The 12,302-nt window shown below is 46.2% G+C and overlaps 1 protein-coding gene across 2 annotated transcripts in view; it reads right to left on the bottom strand.

Moving 5' to 3' along the window:
• Positions 1-12,302, bottom strand: part of SPTBN5 (spectrin beta, non-erythrocytic 5) — a 2,054,098-nt gene that overhangs the window by 612,685 nt on the left and 1,429,111 nt on the right. For both annotated transcript variants that reach the window (XM_078659643.1, XM_078659644.1), the window contains exon 45: positions 6,210-6,331. In XM_078659643.1, coding sequence (XP_078515769.1) covers positions 6,210-6,331 — 122 coding nt within the window. The remainder of the gene's footprint in view (positions 1-6,209; positions 6,332-12,302) is intronic.

The raw sequence follows: 12,302 nt of genomic DNA, 5'->3' as shown, positions 1-12,302 counted from the left end.
CCTTACTTCTGACCCCGGTGCAACCTAAGGGTTTAGATCCTAGGTTGGGAGATTAGGAAACTTCTAGTTCAAGAGGAATCTCTACAAAAGTAGATCAGCTGAAGAGACTGAGGGGGCTGCCCTTGCTGTGTGTTCTGGGGCCCACCTGCAGTTTGTTGTTTCCACTAAGGTAGAGGAAAGGGGGCTTTGCTGTGTGCTGTGTCCCCCACCTGCTTGAAGAGGGACTGTGCTGTGTGCTTTGTACCTCAGGAGTGAAATAGTTTCCAGGTGGTAGACCAGTGATGGAATGAGGTCCTGATCTGGTAAGAGAATTGTGTTCTGGTGAGTGCTTCCCTGTGAGGGTGCGGGAACCCCAGAAGTAGAGGTAGGGTGGGGCATGCTTGCCCGTGACCTCTGGTCAGCCTGAGGGTGTGGTCCCTAGGTTGAAGGTCCAGTGGTAGTTGTAGCTACACTGAGAGGGAGAGTGGAGAATGGCTATTGTGTGCCAGGGGTTACTGCCCCCCACTCTGTGGTTTGGACAGGACCTGTGACATTTGGATGGCCTAGGGCCTGGTCTTGACCGTGGATGACTAGAGAGTACCAGTGGGGTACCCTAGTTGGGTCAGAGAGTTCTGGTTTGGAAGTAACCAGGTGGGTTCAGAGTGGCGAAAAACCAGAGGGTGTCCCTGCCGTGCGGGCCCGTGTCCGTGTTTTGTCGCCCAAAGCAAGGAAGCCCATCAGTGGAGTGATTGGTCTACCCTGCGTTTTGGCTGGAAGGGGGTTGTGTTGGACCTGGCCCTTTTTGGCAGGTTCACCCCGAAACTTTTTGCTTTTTCCTAACCTGTTTCTGGAACCTAGTGTTGATGGTTTTAGGCCTCTGCGCACTTTTTCACTGTGGTACAGTGTAAAGTGCGTGTGCTCTCTGTGTATGTGTGGTGAGTGACCTGCCCTCCCATAGGAATGAATGGGGAATATGTATGCCCATGGTAGTTCCTGATGTGTGGGGAGTGCAGGGTCGAGTTTGATATGTGCCAACTCGTGAGATTGAATGCTGCGTAATGGTGTATGCTGCATGATTGTGTCTAGTCTAGAAGCTCCACTTTTAGAAGTTGGCATATTTGTGTAATTTGTGCCTGGCGTGTGATTGGCTGGTGAGCCTGGCCCAGGAGTGCCTGAGCCTGCTTGTGGATTGAATGTCTGGTTTGAGAGTGACAGGGGCTGTGGAGCCCCAGGAGGTTGCCTGAGTCAGCCCGTGGATGAAAGGCAGCATCTGCTGCCAGGGAAGTGGGAGGAGATAGCACCTGATAGTGAAGGGCTGTGCCTGCCTGACCACAATGCTGGCTCCACCTCCCCGCTGGGCGACTGTCACCTCTGTCCCTGATACTGGAAGGACTTCCCTATAACCAGTTCTAGCTGGTTCTCACACTGCCTGCACAAAGACTTCAAAGACTTTTCTGTGTATAAGAAGGGGCTGTGTCCCCTTCCAAAATGTTCTTGTTTCTGACTTGAATCTGCCAGGGGCGTGCTGCTGCTTGGGCCTAGGGGAATCCCTGGGCCCTGCCCAGCCCCTGGACACCTGATGGACTTTCCCTGGGGACCTTTGCCTGTGGTCCCCTGCTGCAGACTTCTGGGAACTTTCTCTTGCTTTTGCCAAGGCTTGTTATAGCCTAAGATGCCTGGAAGGACTTGCTACATCCCCTGAAGAACTTCTGTGGACCCTTCTTGCTATAGGGGTAATTTCTAGGGGCCTGTGGGTGCTACCAATGCCCCCAGCGCGATGGAAGCGCTTTATTTTGTGTTTAGCGCTTGAGAGCGCTTTATTTTCTTTGCTGGGAAGCACTGTTTAAATCTTACAGCATCGGGCGCTGTTGTTGCCTATTGCCCGTGTTTTAATTATTTTTATTGATGGGTGCCACCCCATTTATTTAAGTGCCTAACGGGTGCTCACCCCGTTTCTACGTTTATTTTTGTGACCGAGGGTGCCCACCCCTCGTTATGCCCCTTTGTTCACCGCCGCGGCCCGAGCTGTGTGTAATGGCCGCGGAGAGAAGAAACCGAAGGAGTTGAGCCCTGATTGGCTCAGAGAGACGAGCCCCCCTCAGCGAGCCGCGCTGTGATTGAAGCATCACCGAGGGCTCAACAGAGGAGCCGCGCACCGATTGGGGCTCGGCCAAGGGAAGAGTCACGTGGTCGGGGTCTCGTTGTCGGCCCCGTGCTGGGATTGGTCCAGCGCTCGTGAGCCAGCGAAGGCCCGGTCCCGAGATGGGGGACCGGGTGAATAGAGAAGCGCGGCCTGCTGCTGGGGCTCCCGTGTGCTGAGGGAGCCCCGGGGAGAGAGAGAGGACCGGCGCGCCGACCCGGTGAGTGCAGAGAAGGGGAGGGGGCGTCGGGGCACATTGCCGGTGCCCGCCCCTCCCCTCCAGTGGGTTGCTCGTTGTGCGCCTAGGCCCGTGGGGCCCCCAGGGATATCGAGTCCCCCGAGAGGTACTCCGCCTACCTGTTCCGGTCCGAGCCTGTGAGGCTCGGCCCCAGCCTCTTCGTTGTCGAGCCCAGAGAGGCTCGAGTGCCAATTGGTGTATTTAGCGCCTGAGAGAGGCTCATGGGCATTTTTAATTAATGAGAGCCTGAGAGAGGCTCTGGGGGCATGCTTTGTTCTTTGGAGCCCTGAGAGGCTCCCGCCCCTATTTTTGATTGACGAGCCCAGCGAGGCTCGAGGTGCCATGGTTTTCAGAGCCTGAGGGCTCCATGGTGCATATATGTTTTCAGAGCCTGTGTGGCTCCAGCATGGGCGCAGTTTGCGCCTAAGGGCCAGTGAGGGCCCTGTCGCAGTTTTCTCACAGCTGCCCAGCAATTAGTGGGCAGCTGCACCGTTTAGGTTTTGGGATGTTCTCAGGTGCCCAGCAAGTAGTCGGCACCTGCTACGTTTAGGTTTTGCGGCAGTGGCGCACCCCTGACTAGCGCTGCACGGCAGCGCGCCCTGACATTCTAGACACAGGGCTCTTTTAGTCCCTTTATTAGATGGGGGCTGGTATGTGATTTCTGCGCAATGTGATTTCTATGTTTTTAATAGTAATTGCTAATGTGAGTTTTGCGCAATGTGGTTACCTGCTATGTTTAGGATGGTAATTGCCTACTGTGTGTTTTGCGCAATTGTATGGTTATTGCACCTCTGAATGTGTTTTCTTGCATCATGTGTTATTCCTGCACCTCTGAATGTTTTTAGGCATCATGTGATTTTTGCGCTTTTGTATTGTTCTGGCACCTCTGAATGTTTTTAGGCATCATGTGTCTTCCTTTTCCCTGCGCTGCACCTCTGAATGTTTTAGGCATCATGTGTCTTCTTGCGCTGCACCTCTGAATGTATTTTATTGCATCATGTGCTCTGTTCTGAACACCGCTGACTGTGTAGGTTTATGCATCATGTGTTTTCCTTGTCTTACACCTCTGAATGTTTTTAGGCATCATGTGTTTCCCTTTACTACACCGCTGAATGTGTTTTCATGCATCATGTGTAATGTGTTGTGCTTATACCCCTAAATGCTGTGTGATACTTAGGTGGTTGTTCTTTTTAGTACAGGTGGTCCTAGTGAGGTCCTGGTTCCCTGCGTGACATGCTCCTACGGTGTTTAGGGTTGCGTAGATGGTACTTACCTGTTCCCAGTAGTTACTGGATGTGATTTATAACTGTTATTTTGTTTTATATCTTATTTTCTATGATCTACAAAGTACTATTTCCAAATGTGTTGATTCTGACAGTGGCCCATGTGGCCCTGTCTTGTGAATAATCCCTTGTGAATATTGCCCGTGCCAGTTGGCACAATGTACATGTGTGATTCTATCTGATATGTTTTGACAATACAGAAGTTTAGCCTTACTGCTCGTGCCAAGCTACCAAGGGGGTGAGCAGGGGTTATCTTGGCATGTGACTCCCTTGCCCTGACTAGAATGGTGGTTTCTGCCAGGCTTTGGCGTCAGCCTTAGCCTACCAGAAATAGCCTGTTCTAACACTGACGGGCCCCCGAAGGGTCTCTTTCACGGAGATCTTTGAAAAGAGAAAAAGCCATTAAATGAGTGCGGGTGTGGGGGCGGGAAGGGGATCCAGAAAGAAGTGGTGGTATGGTGCGTGCAAGGGAGGTTAAAACTACCTAGGGGTATCCACTGTTGGGTGATTTATTCTTGTCGTGCCCCTGGTAGGCTAAAAAACCAAGAGGTTGGTGAGTTACATTAGGTCTTTTTCGGCGACTAAGAGGGCTTGAAAGACTCTGACCAGGGGCGTAACACAGGCCCACGCAGCCTCCGCGGTGCGGGGGGGCCTCTAGCTCCAAGGGGCCCCCTCGGCACTGCACTGTGGCCGGAGAGCTCCTGATTGAGCCTGGAGGGGGCCTCTCTAAGTACCGTGCAGGGAGGCCCCCTCACTTTTCGTTACGCCAGTGACTCTGACTAAGTCTTAGGGTGTTTACAGGAAGTTTTTGAGGCAGATTTGTCCAGTACCAGCTTGTCAGTGATTTGAGGTTGCTCACAGATTCTATGTACCTAGTGAAGGTGGAAAATCTCAGAACTGATGTGCTGAAGTAGGTGAGATCATTGGTACGAACTTCAGATTCTGAAAGTGTGAGGCATGTTTGAGAGAAGCAACAGGAACATATATATTCCTGAACTAGAGCGATACTGCAAAGACCAAATGAGGTACCTAGAAAATAACTACAAGTACAGCAACTGGAACAATCCACAGCCAGGGACACAGACACTGTAGAGCCAGCAATCAGCACATCAAGAAACCTCACAGCGAGGCACCGCAGAGGCAGAAGGGTTTCCTGTGTTAGTGAGGCATCCATCCTGCTCTGCTCCACCTCCACCATGAAGTCAGGCAGTACCTAAGGATGGTACCAAAGCTTTGGATATGCAGATTGAGCTGGGGCTCCGATGGAAACAGTTTAGACAGAGTTAGATGTAGTTAACCTGAACTAGTAGAGGCCCTCAAGGACGGGATGGACCATAAAAGAATAAGACATTCAGATGATGGTCAAAAAATGATAGGGAGAGAGTGAATACAGTTCAATCAGTGAAATGGGACTGTATCCTAGTGTTCCATCCCAAAATCCCTTGTGATAAAAAATAAGTTGGGGATGATATACACATTTAGTTGGATGTATCTTAATATGTATTCTTCATTCCTCAGCCATCAGATGACAACTGCAGAGCTAGGTTAATGGTAGATTGTCAGAAGAAGGGACTAGATTTATTTTAAAACTACCACGAAAGGGATAGATTTCTTTACAGCTCTGAGAGATAATCTGTCTACATTGTCTAGACAGCTCCCCTAAAATGCTCCTTAATGCATTCAGAAAGGCTGCGAAACAACACCAGAAAGGGTGACTGGAATGGAAAACTTTAGTGGCGGCACAGTCTCTGTGGTTGGTTTACTGCCCATCCCTATAACATTTAATTTGGCTTGACAAAGGAATATCTTGTATCCTGTAAACTTCCAACGAGAAACCATACACAGGAGATGATCCTCACACATAAGTCATATCCGGTATGGGTCCCATCCATCACCCGCACAGTATCAGACTATAAACCAGCCATCACAAAGAGAACAGGCATGGTAAAGCTGAAGAGATATGTCACACAATGCAGGCCAATTGGGGACTATAAACTAGTCCACCACTGCAGGTTCCAACTAGTTACACACTATTATTGCTTATTTGCATCTCACACTGCCATTGAGATATGGATTGATAGTAACAAAGCCTATCCCAGAAGATTGCCACACCTGTTCCTTCTCCAATCATACCCAGCAAGACAAACAACCCTAAATAAAATGCCAGGTTGGACAAATCAGTGCAGGACAGGTTAAGTGAACGATGATCATAAGAAATACCACAAACAGACTTGCAGAGCTGATTATAGATGCAAGCTTAGTAAAAGCCATATACTGCATTCCTATATCCCACATTTCTTCATGCACCACATTGCTAAGCACTGCGTTCCATAACACAATAACTAGACCTCAGTGGTCATCACAACAGGGAAATACTTCCCACATAGATAGAAAAACAATGACAACACACTTCCAACACCACATCCTACACATAGCTTAGCTTGATGCCCATGTAGGCAAGTGCTTCACTGCCCCACCTAGGGGTAGTAAACCCTATATAAATGCTGCAGTACAATAAAATACTTGAAGTTAAGATCTTCAAATTCCTCATCCTGCATCAGCACCTCACCTTTGCTTGGCTTCTTGCTGGAGCTTTTGCCAACTCTGTACCATCTCTCTTTGCTTTGTCCCCAGCTTATCGTTCATTACTTGATTCCTCTCGGACAGACGGTTGGCTTCTGACTCAACGGTCTGCAAAGAAAGATATTTGTTCCTTTAATTTAATTGTCATACAAACAAATAGGTAAATAACAAAAAATAATGGTTATCTAATGTATAGGGTAAACATTGGGAATATACCATGTCCAATGATTTTTAGGCGACAATCACATTGTTTTCATGTATTTATATGAAAACAAGGTACTTACCTGCAACTGTAGTTATCCAGTACTGGTATCTTACATAGATTCACATGCTTGAATAATTCCTGTTATTGAAGTGGGAGTTCCACGGTATCATAACAAAGCAGTATTTATTATTATCGCAGGTTAGAATGGCAATGAACAATCAATTTGATTGCCTATCTATGTCTTTTTAAAAAGAGAACCAAACTTCAGCTAATCAGGCGATAGCACCCTCTATAAGAGAGAGGCTGAATCCCTCCAATTTTCAAAGCACAAGTGGGAATTAAATCCCAATCTATAAGGGGAGCCTCTCAGGGGATGAAGGTGGGTCGCATGTGAATCTATGAAAGATACCAATACTGGACAACTACAGTCACAGGTAAGTAACTCATTTTCTTCTTGAGTATTGTATCTTTCATAGATTCATATGCTTGAATCAGAATAGCAAGCAGTTACTGTATTTGTATATTTTATAGTATTAGCACAAATAGCAGATGGTAGGTAGAAACATATACATGCTTTATTCCCATGGAAATGTAACTAAACATTGTATATATATATATATATGGTCCAGTTGAAGACTGATTGCAGTCGAAACGCGTAGGCCGTCCTTTTGCACTTTTTGCACATGGTGTGTTTAAAATAAACCAAATTTAAACTAACTTACTGTTGTGGTGCCGTGACTTCCGTCGATAAACACGAGGACGTGAAGATTCGAAGAAATATATATATATATATATATACATACATACATACAAACATATATATATATATATATAGTGTTTTCACTATGTCTATCGCGCAACAGGCACTCTTGCACTTTAAAAATGGGTGGCCAGCCCCCATGACGGTGTCATGTGATCAAGGCTTTTGGTAGCCGAAATGTGTCATGGCTGACTGGTGTTGGGCAAATAAATAATCTACACCAAAAGATCGGGTCTCGCTTCATCCTTTGGTTCGGCTGAGTTTTGGACGACAACATACCGAACATATATATACATATATATATATATATATATTGCTAACGCCAGGTCCCACGATCCTCGGGACTCGTTTTCAAGTAAAAAAAAAATAAAAAATAAATAAATATATATATATACATATATATATATATGTATACACCAAACACAGTTCTCTCGTTCTGGAGCCCCCGACCCTACAGGGCGGCCTCAGGACAATGGGCACGGAGCAGCCCATCAAACACCACCGTGTAAAACAGCAAACTGAGGCCCAATACTGGCAATGTAATTTAATTCAGTGTTCAGCAGCGTCAGCATTCATCTCCCAACGTTTCGGCACAATAGCCTTGCTCACGGGTGAAAGACAATCACAGAAGTAATCTTGTGCATGCTTTTAAAAAGGCAAAGTCACATGACTAAAATAAACACTTCAATTCCCACAGTGCATTGTATAGTCATTTTCAAGGTAACAAGCTGATAGTTCTCAAGTGCGGTACCAGTGTACGTGATTCTTGCTCAGTACCTGCACTGAAGACCGTGTGGAATCTCCTTTTGGAAAACAGTCAGGTGAGTTGCCATACTGCAGCGATATTCCCACTCTCTATGTGACCTGAATAAAATACAGTTTTCAGCACGATCGGAGCAGAATGTCAATCTGCCCGAATCCCTTCCTCACGTGTGTCCATTTTCGCTCCATTAGTGCGTCTTTCAAGTGGGGACACATTGATGAACATATATATATATATATATATATATATATATATATATATATATATATATATATATATATATATATATATATATTCCACCACATCTCTCCAGAAAGAAAAGATCAGAGGCCAAAGGGGATTTCAGCAAGGAAACCGCTTTATTTGGAACGTTGCAGCATCGGCAAATGCATTTCAGCAATAAGCCTTCCTCAGCGCCATATCTGCATGGAGTTCTGCTTCAAATGTGCCTAATACTGCTCAGTTTGTAGTAATACTTTGTATATATATAGAAGGAAATCCTTCAACTCCCGCAACTTGCAGCCTGCCAGGCGGCGAAGAAGGAGACGCAGACTCCGCAGTTTTCAGGCAAGATGTTTTATTTTTTTTAAATCTCCAACCCAAGCACGATGCGTTTCGGGATTCAAGAGCCCTTGTTCACATATAATATTGCTCCACACCCACCATAGGTACAGAGCACTCGCGAGAGGGTGCCGGCAGCACGGTGGTCAGTATACACGCTCCAATGCTCCTAATGCTCCTGCTTAACAGAACACAATCCAGCAATCGCGGGGCAATTCCAAAGAAACTTTATTTTCTTGTCAGCAACAACAGACGCGTTTCCGCATTCGTGCCTTCGTCAGTGTTACTGACGCGGCAACGGTGCCCATTTTTAACTTGTTTCCATGGTAGCAATAAACATGAAAAAAGAACCATTGCTCACTTTACTTGGAGCGCCATCTTTGAATGTCCTGATCTTACATGGACCATATCGCATAAAGCAATATTGGAATGAGGTTTAAGTTTATACTGCCGTGTATCGGCCAAACATTTGCAAAAATACTATTACAGTTTTAAAATGAAAATGATTGACTATGTGCTGCAGTGTATCGGCCAAACATTTGCAAAAAGACATTAACTGTTTGCCATGTTACTTTAACAATTTATTTGTTGATAGTCTGCAATTTCCAGATACTAATCCGAAACCACTGTCCAGAATCACAATTACGCCGCGTATCGGCCAAGTGCCCATTCAAGGACATGATTTTTACCAAATCATGGCAGGTGGGTATTACATGGCTAACTATTAAAGGAAAAAAAACCAAGGTTATAATGCAGTGTATCGGCTTTTTCACCCAATAGTGCCTAAAAACAAACAATTGATCAACAGTTCTCTTTAATCATGTTATCTGTAGACATCCGAAAACACACTCATAACAACCATCAAAGTAGCAGCTATTCTCCTAAATGCACTACCAATTCTTCCCCGCTGTTAAGCCCTTTCGGTCCAGAGACGTCATGTAATTGTTTCTGTTGAGGAGGTGAAACACATCTTGAATAGAGTCCATGTGGAACGAATGTTTTTGAGGAATTTGTTTAGGCTGCCTAAAGAACAAGTTACTTACCTTCGGTAACGCTTTTTCTGGTAGATACAATATCTGCCTGTGGATTCCTCACTTTGTGAATATCCCCCTTGCGCCAGCAACATTCGGAAATTCTTTTCGTAGCCTCGCGCCGACGTGGACTAGGATGTCATAGAGACACGGCATCGCTCGCGACTCCGCTGACGTCACCGACGCCTATAATAGGCCCACGCCGGCGTGATGACATCAGTTCCGCCCTTTTTTCCGTGCCTTCGAGGCACACGGACGGACCAATGACAGTAGTAATGTACATAGTATACACAGTACATGATAGTCAAAATAACACACACAGTGTGAAGCAAATGTAAGCAAACATTTGAAATAACACATTTCCTTGACCATAAAATAAATACAATACAGATATACTGGTATAGAAGAGTGGACAACGGGGAGGCGGGTGGGTCAGTGAGGAATCCACAGGCAGATATTGTATCTACCAGAAAAAGCATTACCGAAGGTAAGTAACTTGTTCTTCTGATAGATACATCTGGGAGAGGTGTAAATGTAAATGTATTGCGACTTATATAGCGCACGTATCACCCGAAGGTATCAAGGCGCTTGCTTAGGGAACCCGTCCTGGTATTCCCCTGTGAGATACCCCGGCAGGGTATCCACAAGGTGAAAGCCAGGCATCCCGCCGCGAGGGGCCGTAGTGGAGATTAAGCAAGCTATTGCCCAGAGTCGCAGAGTGTGACCCCGTGAGTTGAGTAGGCACCGGAGCGAGAATTGTCGAGTCCGTGGAATTTTTGAGCCCGAGACCCGTCGAGGCGGGGAATCGAACCCTGGTCCACGGCCGATCTCAGCTTCCGGGTCTGCCGCCTCCAACCACTGAGCCACGCTTCTCCACTGCACCTTGGCCCCCATGCTCTTCACGTTGTACATAAACTCCCTGGAGGAGAGGTTGATAACTGCGTCCCTCGACATTCCGCGTATGGGAGGTACTCCTATACCTGTACTCTTATACGCGGATGACGCTGCTCTGGTAGCACGTACACCTCTTGGGTTGCAAAGATTGCTTGACTCCTTTGGGGCCTTCATGAATTCGCTTGATCTAGTAGTGAATAACTCCAAATCCCACATAATGGCTATTGGGGCCAGTAAAAATACCACCAAGACTTTCTATTGCAATAAGGAAGTCATTCCAAGTGTACTTCATGCTGTTTTGCACTTTCTATCACGATGCCAGAAGGAAGTTTATTGTTCCCCTGTTGAAAGAGAAAGCATTCATACAGGCTAAACCTGCTTTACTTTTTTAGCTACTATTGGAACCACCTGTAACAATGTATTGTGTGGCAAGTTTTCTTGTGGCAGCCTTTCGAAGTAGGAAGAAGAGACTTGCATTGTAGCCATGGGGGTTTTTAGGATAGCTGAATTAGATTGACTATGAATTATTGATTTCAAATGAGGAAACATTTTATATATTTTATATTGTTATTTTATTATACTTGAATGTACTGTATGCATTTTATGAATTATTGAAATGTTTTTATTGTATATAGCATACTTTTATGATTTTTTGAAAAATCGAATAAAGTGGTTATGATGATGATGATGATAGATACATCTGCCGTGTGGATTCCTCACCTTGTAAATAGAGTCCCACAGCAGTCCCCACTCCCGGAGGAGGGTGTCCGCTCTTCTAAACCAGGAAATCCTGGAGGACAGAGCACGCAAAGTGGCCGTCCCTCCTCACTTCGGAATCCAAGCAGTAATGCTTCGCAAAAGTGTGGAGGGAAGACCAAGTTGCCGCCCTACAAATATCCTCTACAGAAACACCTCTAGCCAATGCTGAGGTTGAAGATTTAGCTCTTGTAGAATGAGCCCTTATACCCTCTGGTGGTTCCTTACCGGCCAAAGAGTAGCAGATCTTTATACAGAGGACGATCCATCTTGACAAAGTTCTTTTATGGACCGCTCTTCCTTTCTTGCAGCCAGCAAACCCACTGAAGTGCTGGTCATCCAATCGACAGTCTTTAGATCTGTCCAGGTAAAAGGACACCACCCTTTTGGGGTCCAGACGGTGTAACCTCCCCTCCTCCTTGGAAGGTTGTGGGGGAGGATAAAAGGTAGGGAGGGTAATGGGTTGACCAAGGTAGAAAGGAGTCACCACCTTTGGGAGAAAAGCAGCCCTGGTCCTAAGAACCATTCGATCAGCATGAATGGTCAAGAAAGGGGGCTTGGAACTAAGACCTTGAAGCTCACTTACCCTCCTTGCTGAGGTTATTGCAACGAGGAAGACTGTCTTAAGAGTCAAAAGCCTCATAGGACATTTGTGAAGAGGTTTAAAGGGAGCACCCATTAAAAAGGTCAAGACAAGATTTAAGTCCCACTGAGGCACAATAAAAGGAGTAGGATGGAACTTATTTGTGAGGCCCGTCAAAAAACTTAAAACTACAGGAGACTTAAAAAGAGATGGCTGGTCAGGCAAGCAGAGAAATTCCGACAGTGCAGAAAGATAGGCCTTAACTGTGGCAACAGCAAGCCCTTGCTGCGCCAGAGAGAGAGCAAACTGGAGAGCATCAGACAAATGGGCTCTCAAAGGGTCAATAGATTTCTCCCCACACCAAGTGACAAATTTTGACCATCTATATGAAGAAATGGTCTTAGTGGAGTCACGCCTGGCTGACAAGATGACATCCACCACGTCAGGCGGGAGAGAAAATGAATTCAGGTTGCCCCGTTCAATCTCCAGGCATGAAGGTGTAATGTCTGGAGGTGGGGGTGTAGAA

The sequence above is a fragment of the Lissotriton helveticus genome, chromosome 9 (genome assembly GCF_964261635.1).
Source record: "Lissotriton helveticus chromosome 9, aLisHel1.1, whole genome shotgun sequence".
NCBI lineage: Eukaryota > Metazoa > Chordata > Amphibia > Caudata > Salamandridae > Lissotriton > Lissotriton helveticus.
This window is presented reverse-complemented; position numbering and strand designations above follow the sequence as displayed.